Raw genomic sequence first — 20,891 nt, forward strand, 5'->3', positions numbered from 1 at the left:
AGGCAGAGCGCACACAACGCACACAAAGTCTGTCCTTAGCTGCCCTTGTTCAACCACTCAAGACATCAAGACACCAGTAAATAATTTAAAAGACCACGGATGAAGCTACATTTCTCCACCGGGGGTTTGCTTTTATTGGACCTATAACTGGTTCTTGATGTTGCCAACTTCATTAGAGTGGGAGTACAACGCCCCCCCCTTTCCCACACCTCACTGTTATTTTGTGGGTAGGAAGCCATTAAGGTGCCACTGGTGGAGAGACGATTCAAGACCTTCATCGGCGCGCATTTGTCATCACTACTCACGAACTTTCTCTCCTACGTCTTCACGACTCATTGCTCCCGTACTTCGGCTCTTTCTCTCCCACATACGCGCTCGTACGCCGCAGCCATTCAGCCCCTCTGATCTGAAATATCAATTTGCATTTCTCTCAAATTCACCGCAAGCGCAAGGCACTTCCATGCGCTGATACCATATCACTCACTCTCAGCGAAACCCCATCTTTCTAGTTGCTCTTTCAGTCTCACTTCCTGCAGCTCTGAACGGGTGATTATGCATGTCGCAGCCATAAAGCCAAACCTTAAAATGAATTTCTCTTACCGTTCGCCACCTCCTCCTCTTTCCAAGTTGCTACATCCTCTGCTCTTATCAAAGCACAAAAAAAAACAAAAAAAACAACCGAAGCATAAAGTAGAAGATGAAACGGAAATAAATGGATGGAGTGCAAAGGCTGCACCCCACACAAATTGCAACACAAAGATTGATGATGAATAAAGCAAACACCAGATTAGAGAATTTCCAGTAAAGCCAAAGCTGTAGTTCTGAGCGGGAAGCAAGTTTTCTGTTTACAGATTACCGCCTCTATCATACAAGTGTTTTATCAAACGTCAATGGCTTTACCGCGGGCCAGGGTAAGATAGACAGGTAGGACACGCAGGAAGGATGGAGCCGTTTACATGTGGAAGACGGAGAGGAAGGCTATTCCTCCACCAGTCTAAGTGTAATAATTAACAGAATGTAATGATATGCAAACTCACACTGACTTCAACACATCAGTTTTGTACATTAATCATTCCATAAGAAGAAGAAGATTACAACACAGTCTCTGTCAACCCTGTAATGCAGTTCTTCTATGTACACAACACTACTCCAGTAATGTTGGAACAAGCTCACCACAGTTGAAATGTAGATATCTTTAAGGATCATTGGATCATGGTGAAGAATCGATATCAGATTATCAAACAGTGATAAGCCAATCACCAAACTCACGCTCGAAATGTAGGTCAAACAACCACTGATCTTAGAAATTAGTGAAGCAAAACTGATTCCCAGTCAGTGTCTTCACAAGTGAAGTGGTATCCAGTAAGAATTAAGAAGCTGTTTCTAGTCTTAAATTGGAGCACAAAATCCTCGTTTTATCTGTAGTTGTTGAGCCTCAAGATTTTCCAAAATGTATGAAAAATGCTCAAAATGGAATTTCCTTAACCCAACGTGCCAATTTTACACTGCTGTGGAAAAAATTAACAGGTTGATAATTTATTTAATTCAGCTCTAAAAGCAATTCATAATCTTTCTGGGATGTTGCACAGCATTTAGTAAAAACTGAACATGAACAGCTTCCTCTAAGCGCAAGTGAAACGGGTCCGGTAAGAAGGGAAAACAGTAATTAAATAAAATTAAATTCTATATGTGGTATAAAATACAATGCCATCATAACATTCAGTTATGGTAGTCTAACCAACTACCATTAACGTTATTATCATAATTATAGCATTTCAGCGTCCATTTCTTTACAGTCAAATGCGTTGTTTTTCAGCAGAATTCATTCACATATTTTCTTGCAATGTAACGCCTTACCTCGCCACAAGTGTCCCGGAAACGACGGTCATTAAATTAGGGGAAGGTTGCAGCCTTTTTGTTTGCAGGCTTTACACTTTGTTAAGCACCTGTTTTGACAGCTAGCTAACGGTAGCTAACTTTAGCCCCCTTTCAGACATTAAGCTTCAACACCATTTTTTTGCTTTTTTAACTTTACCTTACATAGTCACAAAGTAATACAAAAGTAATAAGTCCTGAGTCACAGCCAGGAAGGGGAATGTAAACATTCAGATTACAAAAGAAAAGTGTAAAAATACCACAAAGGTAAGAGTTGCTTTAATATAACTCATCTTGCATTTGGTAACTGAGATGCAGACTGGGTTGCCGCTGTTGTTTTAATTCTGCAGAACGCTAGTTACCACAAGTCACGCTGCACCACACTGCGAGTGCCAAGTGCCTCTTCCGCCATCCTGAGTCAACAGCTTCCTGGACCCCATTCATCCCTTCCTGTGTCCATCCATTCATGGTGGCTCTCATCTCCATACAGCTGGCTCCCTTGGCACAACACCTCTTTTCAATTAAACAACACAGCGGCCGTGAAATATAACCCAGCAGTGGACATATGCTGCGAAGTAACTGTTCCATATTTCACATGCACCTAATTTCCATACGCACACAACCCGCTGAGAAGCGGCAGGCGGCAGGCTTATAATTGGGGCACACATAAATAAGGAACAGAGCGATGCCTGGATTTCTGCTGATTTGTCTTGCAGGAGAAGCATATGTGAAGAAATTGATGGCTCTTCATTTTAATAACGCTGCAGTCTGCTGGTGTGATCCCTCCCTTTGCTCACCTTTAGTTACTCCTGCTCCATCTCACGGCTTCATTCACGGCACAGTGCTTCGGTTTATATCCTCATCTTCCTCCTCCTCCTTCTTCTTAACCTCACCCACGTTTTTCTGGCTGTCACTCCGGAGAGAGATGTTGCTTTTATCACGTTAATTACAAACTGCCTGCCTCCTCGGTCTCGTTCTGATTAGTGACTATAGCGCCATGAAGACGGTCATAAATGCCAGCGCTTCTCCGAGGCCTTCAAGGACATCTGCAGCTGTGTCCACACGTAGCTCAGAATTCATCACCATGTTATCCCAATACACTCCTTCTAACCTCTGTCCCCTTGATAACTCAGTGATATGCAACGCTAAAAATGTGATTTTCCTTCTCTGGTCCAAACATCGGCTTCCTGGCATCTCCCCAACCCTCTCTTCCCATTCATCAGAGGGACGAAAAAACACACGACGATCAATGCAACGCCTGTTTGTGTGTGTGTGCGTGTCTCACAGAGCAAAACAAAACTGCACTTCCCGATAAACATACCGACATTCATGAAAATCAATACTCCACTCCATCGGCTGCTGCTGCTGCTGCTGCTCCCATAAACCTCGCTGACCAAAATGAGGGCTTTTGTGTACGCATATGCGCCGCATTGTGATGAGTGTAGACATGTAAGAAATCAGACTACATTTAACAGATTCTGCAGAGGGTTGCTAAGTGTATTTTGGCACAAGTTTGCATGGTAACACTATGGATACAAGAACAATACAGTAGAAGAGAGCTGGGAGATGAGTAAAGGGAAGTAGCTACTTGCAGCGTGTGAGTCATCCAAGTACAAGAACCGAGACCGAGGTAGAGAGCAATGGATGTCTGCGAGAAATGAAAACTGATTGAGGATCACTGTGTCCGCTGACGCTACTCTGAAGCGGTTCGCCTTGGCTACTGTGACCCCACTGATGTTCATTTTCCTTTATTTATAGCTTAAATATAACTCGCTCCCTCAGGTCCCAGTGATTTAAGTGGCAAACAGCACGATGAAAGGTGATGAGGTTGCGACGATGACACACGCTGCTCCATGATGGCTCAAAACTTCGCCGCAGCCAAGTTCCCGTACGACATAATGAGGACTGGATGTGTAGCCAAACACCAAACCCAGTGCCCACTTTCCAAAACAATTCTAAACGTTGCCCATTAGAGCTCAAAAGTATGCAGTGGACATTTGTGCTGGCCACATTCAATAAGCTTTGCGTGGAAGGCGTCCAACCATCCTCTGCCTTTTTGATGCTCCAGCTAATAAATTGACTTACACGCTGAACGAGCTAGCCCACGCAGGGAATAATTTTGGATTAAAAAGCTTTTAATCATTTTTGTTCGCGTTCGGTTTGCAATCTCTTGACAGCTTGGACACTAGTTGTCATGCCGAGTGGGGGAGGGATGTGGTTGAAGTGGCGGAGCCAGCAGGCGTTGGGCCACAAGTCTTAAAGGCAGCCCAGTTTCCACAGCAGGTGCTGTACCACGATGGAGAGAGAAGAAGAACTCCTTTAGTCTGCTCACCATTTCCAGCCTGAAATGGTGAGCCCCCAGAGGGCCTGTCTGCTAAGAATAGAAGCCAGTATGAGCCTCCATCCTTCTCTGTGTGGACGTTTTTGTGTACACATGATGCACATCCGTCAGGCTGCCTTTCCAGCGCGCACCATAAAACACGCAAAAGGCGGCTCTGACTGTGACAAGCGTTTCCAAAGCAATGACAGATGTGAAGCCGAGAGCTGAATTCATGACGCTCATTCTCCAACATTTTCACATGCCACTGTCAATTCACTGAAAATAATGAAGTACAATATGCCAAAAGAGTTGTACTTTGTAGGAAGGTTTGCATACTTGGGACATGGAGTTTGACAGGGGAAGCGAGGAAGCAGGAATGAGGGAAGTGTAGGTTGCTTTTTGAATGTAAGTCACTGAGGAAGTTAAGACGCAGCAGGTGCCTCGCAGTTGTTTTCGTTACGTTTTGTTAATCGCACAATCGCAATGCAATTTGCAAGTGAGAAGTGAAAATAGAAACTACGGATCTAAAGGTGGAAGTATTATTGCTGCGTGTCATGCGAGGGTGTGATTTATTCATAGTGCTGTACCAGGTTTCTCAGTGATATTAATAGCGGCGCAAAGAAATTAAAACCCTTCAAACGGAGCACGCATTCCCGCCTCCACACACCTGGCCAACATCACCCCAGTCCAACTTAAGAGCTGTGTGCCGGGAGTCAGTTTCATTCATTTCTTGCCGTTTTAATTATCCAGAGCCCAGTCCACTTATTTAAGATGGAGCATACTAATGCATTATCTCTGATGAAATAAGGCCCGAGAGAAGTTGGGGATTTTCCTATCTATTTCTATTCATACAGCCACCAAAGGTAGCGGCATTACTTGTCAGGAATCCCTTATTATGAAAGATCAACTAGTGTTAAGTGGTGTCCTGTGACAGATGCATGTACCGCTGACTTGCAGTCACTCAAGCACACATACCAAAAGTGTTTCTGACAGCATGCATGTATCTACAGCATCCCTGAGGAGCAGTATCTGTTAAGACTCCCTGTGCAGTCCGTCTGTCTCTAGAACCAGTGCAGTGTAGCGCCGCCGAGTGTGCGCCGTCTTCGGCAGTCGCTGTGATTTACATTGAGCGGTTGCACATGCGTGCGTCATGAGTAAAAGTCGTGGGCTCCCCTCAGGACTACAGGCAGTAGACTGTTTAATATTTCAGAGCGGTGATAAATAAGTCAGACAGACTGCAGAGAGATAAGGTGGCTCCACGGGTAGGAGTGAGGGTGGCAGGGGGAGGATGAAAAGGAGGGAGACAGAGGCAGAAAAGGATAAGGAGGGGAAATGGCTATAGTCAGATGACCACCTATTTCTAGATGTATATGGTAACAGAGCAAAGGGTCAGTGAAGACATGAAAAGTGAGAAATGAGGAGAGGACAATCCAAACACTCTGGGTTAAAGGCAGATATTTAGCGTGCACTGTTAACTTACTCTAAACATTTCTACACATAGTGATGTAGTCAGTCATAAACAACCGTGACGTGAAATCCGGTCAGGTCTGATTCAGAGGAGGAACCTTCAGGAAGATTATTCACTGCTCCTGCTTCCTGTCTAACACACACACACGCACACACACGTACACAAACATCTCCAGTTACACTCCCTTGACGGTACTGACCTGAAGACACTGAGGGTGAAAGACACACTTTGATTTTTGAGGACAAAGAGATCATGAAGGGATCAGAAAGAGAGAGAGATGAGAAGGTGAGGCGGAAGGAAGGGGGTGGATGAGGAGATAGGAGGGAGCTGGAAGGAGGGAGTGAAAACAGAGACAGGGACTGTAGGGAAAGGTCAACGGAGACAGAGAGCAAGTGTGAGAAAGAAGATGAAAAACAGACGAAAGAGGTGGAAAAGTATGTCAAGCTTTCTCGGGGGAGGACCTGCCCCGTGGTGCCGCGGCCTTCGGTCTGGCAGACTTATGATCAAAAGATAATAAAACTCCACTGGCACTTGCACAATCAGACTTCCAGGTTGTTGTACAGTTACATGATGTTGAGCCTATAACTGTCAGCTCCGTGCTTCACACAGATTCTTCACAGGAATCTACCCAAACATGGTGTTTTCTGAGCTACGGGACTTGCGCCGCAGCCCTGGAAAATCTTAAGAGGGAGATGCATGCTGCCCCCCGGCATCCATCCGTTTTTATCCTCATCTCCTCTGAAAGGAATAACTTCTTCCCGCCTCTCCTCCTCCTCCAAACAGCAGCTTTAAGCTCCCTCTTCCACTATCTTCACTTGTGCTTCTGAAAACCGGCAGCTCCTCTGTCGGCGTCTCTCATCTCGGCGTCTTAGCCGCTCCGTCTTCCTCCCTCCCTCTCCGACTGAGGGCACTTCGCATTCATGCCATCATATTTCTGTCCTCTCACCCTCAATAAAGAACCCCTCCTCCTTGGCGCAGCATTAGTATAGCCGCCAACCCTGCTGCTGGATAATCTCATTAAATCAACTCAGGAAGAGGGCAACATCCTCACTCCTCTAAGCAACAAGCACATACAGGTACGGGATAGGTAAACACATGTTAAAAGGAAGAAAGGGAGATCTAAAGGTTTCTAAAAAAGCACAGCAGACAGGAAAACAATAATTAATTGGATAATCAAACACCCCAGGTAACTGGGAGAGGGACGGTGGAAACATGGTGAGAATTAAGAGCCGATCTCCGCAGCGGATTAGTGTAAATCTAACCAGGTCTGCCGTCTCTTCTACTCCTTACAGCCTCAGCTTAGACGCCCTCTCAGGAAGAGAGGATGGATCCTGTCCGCCTTGAGCTGTTAGCATTAGCTTACGTCACCTTAAGCTCACTCTGCAACACACTAATCAATTACCAGCCCTTCTTATCTCCCTCTAAACCCCCCCATCCATCCAAAGCCATCAGCAGTACACAATCCTCAGTGCATACATGCGGCAAAGCACCTTCAAGCATGACGACGCCACAGTTTATTTTGTATATTTTTAATGTAAAGGCCAATAGATGGAGATCAAGGCTGTACCGAGTATTTCTAAAGTATCAGAAAAATCTCCTGATAGTCTTTGTTCAAGAGCAAACATTCTCCAGTTCTAGTTTCTCTGATGTCACTAAAAGAAAAGTAAAAGTTGACATCCAGCCAACTGCATTTTCCTGTAATTGTAATTTGAAATAATTAAATAAATGTCTGGTTGCGTACATTTCCCTGAAATCAGCACCAGTTCCTCAAGGAGGCTATTCTTCTGCAAACCCAGCTGCCTCTGTTGCTTCTGTTTTGTCATGCGGTTTCTGACTGACTAGATGATGTTGAGATCAGGAGATCAGCTGCGTAGATACACTACACTCTAAGTTCCAGATAGTTTTATGGCTCTGGCTGTGTGCGTCAATGTTCTTGAGCGCAAACAATTGGATAAGAATCTAAAGTGCCTCATGCAGACAGAACCACAATTTATATTATACACTCACCTGCCACTTTATTGCTAGTAAAAGGTTGGACCCCGTTTTGCCTTCAGAGCTGCCTTAATTCTCCGTGGCATACTTTCAACAAGGTCTTGGAAACATTCCTCAGAGATTTCGGTCCATATTGACATGATAGCATCAGACAGTTGCTGCAGATTTGTTGGCTGCACATCTGTGATGCCTATCTCCCGTTCCACCACTTCCCAGAGGTTCCTCTATTGGATTGAGATCTGGTGACTGTGGAGGCCATTGGAGTACAATGAACTCATTGTCATGTTCAAGAAACCAGTTTGAGATGATATGAGCTTTGTGACATGGTGCATTATCCTGCTGGAAGTAGCCGTCAGAAGATGGTTACACTGTGGTCATAAAGGAATGGATATGGTCAGCAACAATACTCAGGTAGGCTGTGGCATTTAAACCATGCTCAGTTTGTGCTAAGGGGCCCAAAGTGTGCCAAGAAAATATCCCCCACACCATTACACCACCAATAGCAGCCTGAACCGTTGATACAAGGCAGGATGGATCCAAGCTTTCATGTTGTTTACGCCTAATTCTGACCCTGCCATCTGAATTAGTCACAGCTGAAATCGAGACTCATCAGACAAGGCAACGTTTTTCCAATCTTCTATTGTCCAATTATGATGAACCTGTGAGAACTGTAGTCTCAGTTTCCTGTTCTTAGCTGACAGGAGTGGCAACCAGTGTGGTCTTTTTGCTGACAGGAGCACCATCTTCTTCAAGGTTCGACATGCTGTGTGTTCAGAGATGGTGTTCTGCATTCCTTGGTTGTAACGAGTGGTTATCTGAGTTACTGTTGAATTTCTATCATCTCCAACCAGTCTGCTCATTCTCCTCTGACCTCTCACATCAACAAGGCATTTTCGTCCACACAGCTGACACTCACTGGATATTTTCCCCATACTACTTAAAGCGTAGACATGGTTGTGATTGGAAACCCCAGTAGATCAGTAATTTCTGAAAGATCAGCCCGTATGGTAACATCAACCATACCACTTTCAAAGTCACTTAAATCACGTTTCTTCCTATTTCTGATGCTCGTTTTGAACTTCAGCAAGTTGTCTTGATCACCTCTACATGCCTAAATGCATTAAATTGCAGCCATGTGATTGACTGATTAGCTACTTGTGTTAACAAGCAATTGAAGAGGTGTACCTAATAAAGTGGCCAGTGAGTGTATGTTCCTACAGCCATATTTAATGCAGGGTGTCCAAAAGTACTTTGATGAGTGAGTTGCTCACAGTCAATCTTCAAGCCAAACCACAAACACTTGAACAAATACTTGAATGTGAGGATTTAGTGCTTCTCTCTGGAGGACTATTTTTGGGCTTTTGGACAGTTGATCAAATAAAAGAAGACATTTGACGGGACGGCCTTGGATGCACATTGACATTTTTTTTCACAGTTTTTTTTTTTTTGACATTCTGGCAGATTCATCAATAATGAAGATGATCTATTGCTGCAGCCTCAGAATCAGACACGCTGCTGCTTGGTTTACTTCATCAAAATGGACATACGATCCATATTATTACAAAAACCTGGATGTTGGGTAGCTTTATTAAAAAAAAGTATATTGAATCATCTTGTGAGCCGTTTGGGTTTCAAGCTTAGCAATGCATACTAAAATACAATGAAATTTTCATTTTAATCTAAAGAGTGCAGAGATCTACAGCAAAAATCAGACTTATTTAGGTCAAAAAGGTCTGGGTATGTGAACGAGCCATTAGTAAATGAGGCCATCAACACCTCTGGAGGCGGTAGCCACATCCTAGTCAGAGATAGGTTAAGTGCAGGGTTTACAATCAGCCTGTGGCCTCTTACCCCTGTTGACATGTTGACATGCTTTAGGATTAAAAAGGTCAAACAAATCCAGCCTGGAATCAACTTGAAATCCCATTGGCAGATTAAGTTTATTTATTGCTGTTACTCTGTAGACAAAGCCCACATGTTCAGCAATCTGTTTACAAATAGCTTCCAATCTGCTTCTTCTGCGCTTTCCACGTTTTTTTTTTTTTTCCTTTACTTGCAATTGATTTGTCAACATCATCCGTTTTCTCCCCAGGACTTCATCTGAACCTTACACAGCAGATGGTTCACCATAAAGCGCCACCCGTGTTAGATTGCCTGTTCTCAATAAGTGCCCTGAAAGAAGAAAGGAGGGAACAGAGGGGAAAAAATAGGGTGAAAAACTCCCTTGGGATTATAAATCTCCGAGGACCATAATCAGCAGAACATGGCAGAGAGCCATGAAGACCCAAGTATACAATCACACACACTCTGCCTGAGACTGATCGAAGAACACAAACACGTGTGTTTGTGTGCGTCAGATCCTTCTGCCTCATCATTTTAATCACAAGCCTAAAATAATGACATTCTGTGGAGGTTGATCCCTTCTCATTATCCCCGTGAGCTTTTGTTAGAGTGTAAATTAAAGACAACCTGTTTCAGCACTGATTCACCGCCGAGTTTATTTGAAGGTGCTTTTTTTTTTTAGCTCACAGTACCTACAGTGAATAGAAACCATGTGCAAATGTCAAACATTCATATCAGCTGCATTCCTCCTGTCTGGATGGATCCACGTCGGGGAGGCTGTGCAGCACATGTGCGCAGCAGACCGACTGCAGCAAGCTAGCTTAAAGTATGAACACCAACATGTGGGCAGAAATACTCAAGCACATTAAGTTGGGACTGAAACCCGCGACTGGAAAAGCAGCCGTGAAATATATTATTACGACAGGCCTTTAATTTTGAAATGACTTGGGCGGCTCATCTAACTTCTGGGCCACCGCTCCCATAACAGCTAATAGCACACAAACACACCCAGGAGGCCTGATAACATTTAGCAGGATGCACCTGCCCTAAACACAGGTCCATCTATAGCGTGGAGAGAAAAGAGCCACAACTGTGAGCAAATATCACGGCTCTGCCTCTCAGCACACACAATCACACCAATGTTGCTAACCCCGAACAGCTGCGACTCGCTACTTTCTCTCAGCCAACATTCTTCTCCTGCCGTCCTTCACTGCCAAGACAGCGAAGCAGGCAAACTCCAACTGACTCATCTATTTTCTCAATCACATGCAGACAAACAAACAATTGTAGAGCTGGCACTTGCATGCGGACTTAGGCTCCTGGGTTCAAATTGTAAAGGGCGATGCAGCGCGAGCGCTCCTTCGTTTTGCGGCGTTTTACATAACTGCCATCTATGTGAATAATGCCCCCTTCTTCAAAACAAAGTGTAGATTAGACTGAGCGGCCCAGTCAATTCCAGGCATGTGATCAGATTTAGAGTCCGTTAATCAGCTGCAGACCAAGAACACACATAAGAACATACAGTCTGACGGCGCTGCCGTGGCAAGCATTACGCATTCAGAGCCAGACTTCAGCTTTCAAGCGGGATTTTAAACCATTCCAATGCAACAAGCATGCTTGGCATTTAAAACAGGGAAAACATCACGTGTCTGGTGCACTGCTTTGAGGAGCTGAGCGCGGAAAGCAGCAGAAGCAGTGTGGGGGGGGGGCACGGTGGGGTCGGACGAGACGCAACAGTAAGGGGGCGGCAGGTTGAAGATGAGGATTTGTTTTGGCCTGTTCATTCGCTGGCGAGGTGGTGACAGAGGAGGGAGGAGGGGAAATAGGGCGATGGGGGGTGACAAGAGGAGGCACTGGCACCCGAACAGTTCCATTACCAAACCCACCCTTCAGTGATGCTGTCAGCTCAGACCAAACCCTTAACAAACAAGTTTCCAGACCTCCTCCTAGAAAACTCCGCACATACACAGTGCGAGGTGTGAACAATGACCTTGTGGCTACCACTCGGAGGATGGTGTATATTTAGTCAGGGGGTTTTAGCAGAAGTATTCGACGGAGAGGGTGTTAAATTATTGAGCAGTTGGTGCCAGCAGGGAAGCACCGCACACTGAGGCTGAAGGAGGCACTCTTATCTGGGGCTACACGCTGTTACACAGACACCACGCAAGCCCCTATCAAACCGGAGGAGGTGGCGTTCTTGTTAGCTCACTAAATGCTCTGAAATTTAAAAAGAGAGCAGACGGCGTGAACAGGTAAAGACACACATGGGCAGAATGTGTTATTAAAGTTGGAGGATTTCTGAGGATGTGTATTTTATGACAAAGGGTAACTGCATAAAGGGAAAAGATAACAGATGTTTACTCCAGCGCCAAGCATTTAGGCCGCTTGACGGGCAGCGGCCCCATTCATCCTTTTATTTGCTGCGCTTCACTCCGTGTATCCGCTCCTTTCACTACTAGAAATGCAAACCGCGCCACCCGGGACAAATTAACAAAAAGGTCAGAAGACTTTTCAGCAGGGCTCTCCAGCTTTTTTGGCCTCTTGTCTGCTCCACAAGTGTTTTCCAGCAGAGCATGGCCTCCCATGAGCTCTCATCTTTCTGCTTCACTTGACTTCAAGGCAGGGCCGTAGCGTTGAGCGTCAGCTTTCGCCACTGATGGCAGAAAGACAGGTGGAGGAAGGATAACGGTAATAATGAGCAGAGTTATACTTTGTTGGAGTTGCCAGGAATTCAGTCTTAAGCTGAGGTACGCCATAGCTTTGTACTTTGACAAAGTACGCAGTCTGACGTGCACCTCACCATTAGTGTAACTACACGTTGTGATAACAGAAACAGAAACAGAGGTTACTGGTTCAACATTAACTTCCACATCCACATCTCTCATCAGCCAGACAAAGACATAAACTCGTCTCTACTCCTACGTGTTTTTTTCTTGTACACGTTGCAACAGAGGGATATCAATACAGCTGGGTGGGTGGTATACTGGTTCATATCGAATACCGGTATTTTTTCTGTTATGATTTTGAATTTTTAATATACTGGCAAACCAGTGTATTTGATTACGCAGCGTTCAGACGGCTGCGCTGAAAGACACTGTTTCAAACCAGACCAGTTTCAATGTAGCGACTGTGTCACTGTGAGGCGCGGTGAAGATGGAAAGGTCTGAAAAATTAAGCGGCAGAACGAGAAGACTTGTGCCAAAAAAAAGGTGCCGGTCAGTTTGCTTGCATTTTATTTTTGCAGGTTGACCAGACGTCCCTGATTTCTGGGGACAGACCCTGTTTTGGATGACCTGTCCACCTGATAAAGCTGTCCGCTAAAGTGTTGCACGCAGACTACAAATAGTACGGTAGCCGGTTGTGCTGCTAGCAGTTTAAATACGAACAAATATGTCAAAATAAATGACACCGTAATTGTCCCTGTTTTGTCACTTCATCCTGATAACATTTAATTCTTCTTTGTTTTTGTTTTTTTAAATCTCCGAGCTGTCCCCAGATTTCCACATCAACAGGTCACTGTTAACACGGAGCCATGCAAACCTGTTTCACTACTAGTGTGGGATCATTCTACAGTATTTACTCATTATCGCAGTAAAATAGTCCATCCTCAGTCAATCTACCGCATTAATTCCTCTGTCAACCAGTAGAAAATGTTGTGAACACCTGATTATGCATGGGGGAAAAACAAATACCGTGATACCGTCAGAATTTTGAAAAGTACCGTGACATATATTTTTGGTCGTACCCCCCAGTCCTAGATCTCGGTAAAATTAGATGATGTTTAACTGTAATTAGCTCCAACGTGAGCCGCTCAAAAGACAGTCTCAACACAGCTGACTAGCCGTCGACTGAGTCTCCATAGTCAATGCAATCATGGATCAAATTTGCGAGACGCAGTCATGTCATATTTAATAAGAGGGAATGAGCCGGCTGATGAACCGTGTCCGCAATGTGCCAGATGAGACAAACTTTAATTTGACGTCCATAAACCTGCAATAACAGATTTATCAGGCACTTTGGCAGGATTACATCTCATTAAATTTCAAGGAAATATGACTCTTTAGCTGCTAAACGCTTCCCGGTTATCAGCGAGATGTTAACCGCGTCCATCTGCCATTGGTCCTACTTCGGTAGCGTACGGTTGCGCTGTGATTGGAAACTGGCTGGCTGCCTGCCATGCCCCGAAAACACTGCAGATGAGAGCAGCCTACGTGAATCAAAACAGTAAAACTGTGGGCGAGAAAACCAACAGTGACACGGCTCCACATAGCAGAGCTGGGGGATGATTCTCTGTTGGTTCTTCACTACGAGCGCCGCCTTCTACACATAAGCAGTCACCAGATTCACTGTCAAAATAGAAATACTGATTATAGTTGCATTACAACTTCTCCAAGTTCCCCCTCACATTCAGCTAATGTAATTAAGAGTGCGCCGCGAAGTCAATTTCACTAGCTCGCCGAGGGCAGCGATAGCGTGAAGCAGGTGTCTGTTCCTGATAGGCCTTTGGCATTTCAGTCCCACAGTGAAGACGTCTCTCTACGGAAGAAAAAAACGAAAAAAAAAAAACACAGAGCGGCTCCTCTCTCATCTCCATTTAAAGCATCAGCGTCCATGAAGGAGAAAACAGCTCCTTCTTGCAAGCTTGCAACGCACGCACGCATAAATATTCATACACTCAGGCAAACGTTGGTGTCCTTGGTCTTCCCACTCTCCATCTCTTCGTTTGCTCTCTCTCCCTCACTCCGTTTAATCCTGTAATGCCAACAGTGCAATTAGTCACATGCCGGGTCTTTCTTTCATCTCTCCAGCGAGCGGGTGAGCTCAGGAGGAATTCAAACTGCCTGGTATCGAAGCTGCACAATTCTCCCTCTGCTTCTGGAGTAAAGCACAAAAATCCATGTAAACATGTTAAAATGCCTCATGTTTTCTAACTGTAAATTGTCTTGATTTTGAGAAGAAGATGAATTTGGACGCATGCATGTTTACTCGGCCGTTGAACATGAATTAAAAGTTGAGCCGAGGAAAAGGGATGAATGAAGACGAAAAGGAGACCTCTAGAAATGCCCATCGTCCCTGTGGCTTCACTGTTATTTGTGTTTCTTTGCTCTGAGCTCTCCCATCACCGGCTTCACAGTTAGAAACTATATCCATCACAACCCACTCCCAAGCAAACGCCAGCGATCGACGAGTGGGCCACGACGGAGTAAGAAATAAAAAGGACAAAAGCTTAAGGACGGCAAACAAGACAGCGAGAAACATCCCCCCCGCGCTCAAGTTAAATAGGCTCATGGTGAATGTCTCCTCTGCACTACGGTCGAGGTAATTCAGCAGCGCCTTAAGCCACAACCTGACAGAGAGACGGGGAGGGGCGGAAAAAGGCACGGCCGGTTCTCATCGTCCCCAGAAAGAAACAAATGGCTCACATTGCCGTTAAATGGATGGAGAGCCCAGGGTTATTACTTTCATGCAGGCTATTCCCGTGCATCAGCTAAAAAAAAGAAAAAAATTATGTAATATTCATTCATCATTTTCTTTTTTTCCTTTTCCTTTTTTCTTATTTTACATTATTTTATTTTGTTCTTTTAGGGAGGGTAACAACGAGTGAAGGGGAGAGACAAAAAGGACGGGAAAAATACAACACTTGTGCGCTGTAGGAATGACATGTAAAGTGTAAAATGTGTGAATCAAAGTGGAATAACAAAAAAAAAAAAAAGAAAATCAGAATTTCAAAATGTCATTGTGTGTGGGTGTGTGGCACAAATCATCTGACTTATGATTTATCTGGCGGTAAACCTCATGCCACAGGATTCAAATCACCCCTAACCACGGTGCAAATGCAGATTAATGTCGATAAGTAGAATTTTTGGAACGGAGATGTCTCCCCGTCTTTTCAGTGTTTGAGCTAAGCTAAAGTAAAACAAGAACGATAGGGTTAGGGTTAGGGTTAGGGTTATTCTCATACATTTCTTGGAAAGAAAAGCAAAAAAAAAGTGCATTCTTGTATTTTTATTTATTTATTTGAAATTGCACTTACCCTGAAGTCTGACATTAAATGTGCAAACGTGTGTTTTCACACGTCTCAACGTGTAAAATATGCATCGATTACATTGGATTGTTGTCATGAGAGTGATGGCTTTTCCTTTAACGACTAATGATTAAATCAAGACAGTGTGATTCCTGGAACCCAAATCATTATTCAAGCTGGAGAAAATGATGAAGCTACATGAAATAAATCCACCTTGTATCATGTTTAAACCTGTTAAGGGAGGTTTTCTTTCCAGCGTCATTTCAGTGCTCGCTCTTTGAGTTTAGGGCTTTGTAAGGCATCTGGAGACAATCTGGCATTTTTGGCAATATGTCATTGATTCTATATAAACATAACACAGTTTTTTACTTTGGAGCTTTGGACCATCTGTAAGAAACCATCACCATGGGGCTGTAGGACGATACTATTTGTTAACATATTCCTCCTTAATCAATAAAAAATAATCCTAATTTCTAGTTGGATCCACTTTCCTTGAGTCTTTAATGTCTAATTAGCTACTACACTCATACCCCGTGAGAAAATATTTCGCATCCTTGCCCATTACAGAAGTGGTAAACAGTATCTGATGTCTGTTGATGCGGATTTTTGGATCTTAGATGTTGATGCAAGTTCAACACCGCTTTAATGACTGTATGTGGTTTGGACGAGCAAAGTGTGTGTGTGTGTGGAAACTCCTTAACTAGCCAGCTGAGGCAGCCGGTATATCTGGTGCAGCCTTAGGCCACACAGCCTCCCACTGCTTTATTCAACGCCTTCTAGCTAAATAAGAAAAAAAAAAAAAAAAAATCCACTAAACAGGGGAAGTTGTTTCTGAAGGCTGCTGTCTGGCAACCGCTGCACACACTTCAAAAGAGGGCGTGGGAATGAAAACAGACCAAATTGTTGCCCGTGGACATGCAATGATAAAACGGACTCTCGCATAGTGTAAGCAGGGAAAATCTCATCGTTGACGCTCTCCCACACGTTTTCTCCTTTGGTACACAAGCACAAATCTCCCTTTCACTATTTATTTCTCTAAATCTCTTAAGCATATATGTGGCAAACAGGTCCGTGATCTCTAAAAATGAACTCCACAGAGAGGCGCAAGGCCGCAGGGAAAAACAAGCCAATGACCACTTATGGGCAAACGCTGCAGCAGTCAACGCTGCAGCCTAAAATTTAATTTATCCAAAAAAGAACAGCCACCTCTCTGACTTTGGGTCTCCTATTTTTAGCATGTTATCATTCGGGGCCTCGATCAGACCACAGCAGTCAGAGGGAAGACGGCACGGAGCTAGGTCCTCAGCAAGCAGCAGTGGGCGGTGAGAAAATGTGTAATGTTTAATGCAGAAGGTGAAGAGAAGAGACAGTCAGTTACAGTTTGGTGGGGTTTTTTTCTCTGTGTAGCTCTGTTGCATCAGTACTGTCAGCTGTGAATGGTTGAAGTACTAAAAAAAGAAGAGAGACAAAGCCAGTGCAGTGCAGCATGCTATGACTTCATAATAAGTCAGCGTTTTCATGTTCCTGCCAAACTGTGTCGTCATCTCAAATACTCCCTTTGTCCCTTTAACCGACTTCTGGCTTCTTTTATTTATTTATTTATTTATTTTTTTTAAATGGTGTCATTGTGAGCTGCTTGGAAAAGGGACGACACACTAAAGGCGAATTTAGAGCCTACGCCAGTGTGAGACATTTATACTTCCCAGACACTAGATGGCGCTGTGTCTTTTTTTGCCTGTCAGGTTATTTTTTGTTTCTCGCTTCTCAGATGACGTCAACTACACGTTCGGCCCTGTCTGTTTGGCTAAACTCGGCTCCGTTCGGCTCGGACTGCGAGATCGGTCCGTGGTTAGACAACTCGAGTTTAATTTATTTTTCACAATGTGTTTGGAAGAGATAGCTCCATAAAGTTTTTTTTTGCTTACAATATACACACAAAACACAAAAAATATGATGACAGCACATTATTCATAAAAAATAAAGTGACAAAATGTCAAAACAATTCCAGTTCAATCTGTTCATTTGTATAGTAGGCACAAAGGGATTTAAGAAGTTTTATCCTGAAAACAATGAAAATAAAAATACAGGTTTTATCAATTAATGCGAAGAATAAAAGTCCAAAACAAAACCGACGAGTTGCTCTGCTTTGATAACAACCGCTAACTGCTAACCTCTCTTCTGCTTCTTCCTGTTGTCCAACCTATTATGAGACGCGAGGTCAACATCCCCTACGTCGTGACGTCACCCAGAAGCGTCGGATGCTCAACCGAGCAGATCTGACACTGACAGCGGCTGACAATTCGGCAAGTCATACAAATGTCTCCAAACCTCCTCAGTTAACCTTACCAGTTCTCACTTCATCTCATCTTCTACTACTTATCCTCACTAGGGTCACAGGGGTTGCTGGAGCCAATCCCAGCAACACACACACAGACAAACAAGCACTCACACCTAGAGTCAATTTAGGGTCATCAATTAGCCTAACGGGCTTGTCTTTGGAGGTGGGAGGCTGGAAGGCATCAGTGCTAACCACCAAGCCGCTGTGCCGATTCTTCATTGATCTAAAACAATCAATTTGAAGCAGATGGAGAAGCAGTTGGAAATACTAAAGCGGAAACACGCTACTATCAAGCAAACCAATGACAGCTCCAGCGCTCTGCGTCGCTGTGACCTGTAGTTTCTGGGGGGGTGCAGGTCAGTCACAGAGCTAGGTCTAACTCTACGTAGGGTCTCCATAGGCGACGCCGCCTCTAAGTCAATTAACACAGAAGCATAAAGTTCGTGTAAGAAAGCGTGACGCTTGGGTCGTACAGTAACCAGTTCATCTGTAATATATGACCCACCTCACTTATGATTGACTTGTACTGTGGAGCTCAGCTTTGCCCTGTATAGCTGCATCCACTTTAAATCACCTTAATGATTTTAGTAGAAACACATGACAGCTCATCTCTAAGGTTCTTCTAGCCCAGATTTTTGACATGATTTAAGATGTAAACATTTAAAGAATAACAAACCTGTGTGTGTGTGTGTGTGAGTGAGTGCATGATTGTAGTTTATGTGCATACGAGGGGGAATCTGGGCCCCTTCTCAACTTATGCACAAATACTTGATGACAAAGGCCGAAGGCTGGATTTACTAATTGCCTCCAGTGTAGACTTGCGGCCGGGAAATATGCCCCATTCGAGCGTTATATCAGCAGACCTGACAAGAGCATTTAAGTGGGCCCTGCTTTATTACCTGACCTTGCCTTTGTGTCAAACTGCAGTTTCAAGACCTTCATTAGTTCAGTTCTGTCCTTACACGAAGCAAAATCCTGAGGCAATTTGTGTTTAATCAAATTACCCAGCAGAAAACCCCGGTGCCAGGCTGTAGCCTTATAGTCCAGCAGAGAAAAGAATCAGACATTGTTCCAACAACTCAAGGGAGGAGTGAGGAGCTACTAATAACAGGGACACAGCAGCAATTATACCCTCTGACGGGGCAATCCAACTACACACATGTCAACTTTATGTAATTGAATATCATGCGATAAATCTAATATTTCTCAGCTGAAGACTGATTCTTCCTGTTTGTCATAATTACCCACGCTTAGCTGTCTAGAAAATAAAGAGGAGAAAAGTCTAAGAAGGCACAGTTTGTTTGAGGAGAAGAAGAAGAAATAAACAAGCAAACTTTCAACCTCCTCTAGCTTCTAGTTCAAATTTAACAGCAAGTTTAAAAGGCTGACGGATGATTTGGATAAATACACCTCTGATGGGCCCCTGCGGCTCAGCCTAATGGCTCCCACTGGGAGGTGAGACACAGGCAAAGGCTTCTTTCCTCACCTCTCCCCCGTGGCCGTCAAAAATCCCAAAGATGGACGGGTGACTCTTGTTGACGACGTCGGTGAGCACCTCGAACCGGTCCTCCATGTGGTCTCGCCGGCCTTGGATGGAGTACACGGCCACGTTGTTGCTCTTGAACTCCCAGGTCTTGGCGAACTCCGCGTCCAGGACGTCCAGTCCGCCGAAGCGCTCGTTCTGCATCATCTCCGCCACTTTCCCCTTGACCATCTTGACCGCATCCCGGCTGGACTTGACGATGGTCTTCACCTCGTCCGTGTGGAAGAAGTAGCTCCATAGAGCCAGGCTGATGCACAGCAGGAACAGGGTCTCCGGTCTGAGTAGGAAATAACGCATGATCCGACCTAGCAGGGACAGCAGGGTCATCGTATCCTCTATCATTTATTTATTTACACGCAGGAGATCGCGGCAGGTTGTGTGTCGGTCGCCCCCCCGCCGCAGATTTCACTCCATCGCCGCGTTCCGGCGAAACAGGCGCATTTAACGTTTCACTTCATTCAAATTACACCGACCCAGCAGCAGATAGGGAGGGGGCGCGCTTCACTGCATCTTCAACCCGGGGAACCGAGCGCGCAGGAGGGTTGAGGTGTCAGTACACGGTCCGGAGGGGGGGCACAAACACGGAGCTCCTGCTGGGTCCCTCTAGCTTGTAGCCCCGTAGTGAGGCTGTCCCCGGACCATTTGCTGCGGTCCGAGAGCACCCGACACCCCGGACTGGAAAACCGTAGTCGCCCCCTTTGGATATCAAGTCAGCGTCCTGGCTAGAGTCCAGTTCTGGGCAGAAGCGCTCCCTTGCCAGCCCTGCTACCGTCCCCGAGTCCTGAAAATAGCGGTCTGTGTTGAAACCTTCACATTCCCAGCTGCCAGACTCACTGGCTGCGACTCTCCGCTGCTGCTTTTCTAAACGGGGGTGCTGCCTTCAGGTGCAGCTCGTAATATCTCTCAAAGCAAAAAGGGGGAAAGGGGAGTCTGTTCACAATGAATGTTTAAGTTACCCCTTGAGCTGTTTCTCTTCCACAGATTAGGCAGACGATTGGGTTTAAATTATTAATTGCACTACTAATTTGCCTGCATTTAATATATCACTGCATAGAATATGATAAGACACGGTCAAAGTAATGTTCAAAGCAACATTAAACCAAATTCTTAATATCGCTGGCCTAATAGCATATTTGCCTAAGTAATGTTTGACTTCCAGTTAAAATATCAATAAGAAATGCCAATGTACTTGCTTAAGGCAGTTATGCTATTAGGCGAACGATATGTCTTGGGTTGCATGAATAATATATTTAAATTGTTTGAATTTCTATTGCACAAGGAGTACATCTAAAAAAAAAAATAATAATAATAAAGCCAGCACCAAACCAGCTAGACCTGTTGAAAACGTATCACCAATCAGCTAAGTAGCACCTATAAGGAGTTTAGGTTTTTATTAAAAAACATCTGTGGGTGAAACTCAAATGTCTCCTCTGTGTTAACAGGCCAATACTCACCTGTAATTAGAGGATGCTGTTCAGATTAACCCTC

At 44.6% G+C, this 20,891-nt stretch overlaps 1 protein-coding gene across 1 annotated transcript in view; it reads right to left on the reverse strand.

Moving 5' to 3' along the window:
* Nucleotides 1-20,268, reverse strand: part of ppm1lb (protein phosphatase, Mg2+/Mn2+ dependent, 1Lb) — a 47,230-nt gene extending 26,962 nt beyond the window's left edge. The window contains exon 1 of the mRNA XM_047593864.1: nt 19,347-20,268. Coding sequence (XP_047449820.1) covers nt 19,347-19,745 — 399 coding nt within the window. The 5' untranslated portion in view covers nt 19,746-20,268. The remainder of the gene's footprint in view (nt 1-19,346) is intronic.
* Between the last annotated feature and the right edge of the window lie 623 nt (nt 20,269-20,891).

Source organism: Mugil cephalus, chromosome 9 (genome assembly GCF_022458985.1).
Source record: "Mugil cephalus isolate CIBA_MC_2020 chromosome 9, CIBA_Mcephalus_1.1, whole genome shotgun sequence".
Classification (NCBI taxonomy): domain Eukaryota; kingdom Metazoa; phylum Chordata; class Actinopteri; order Mugiliformes; family Mugilidae; genus Mugil; species Mugil cephalus.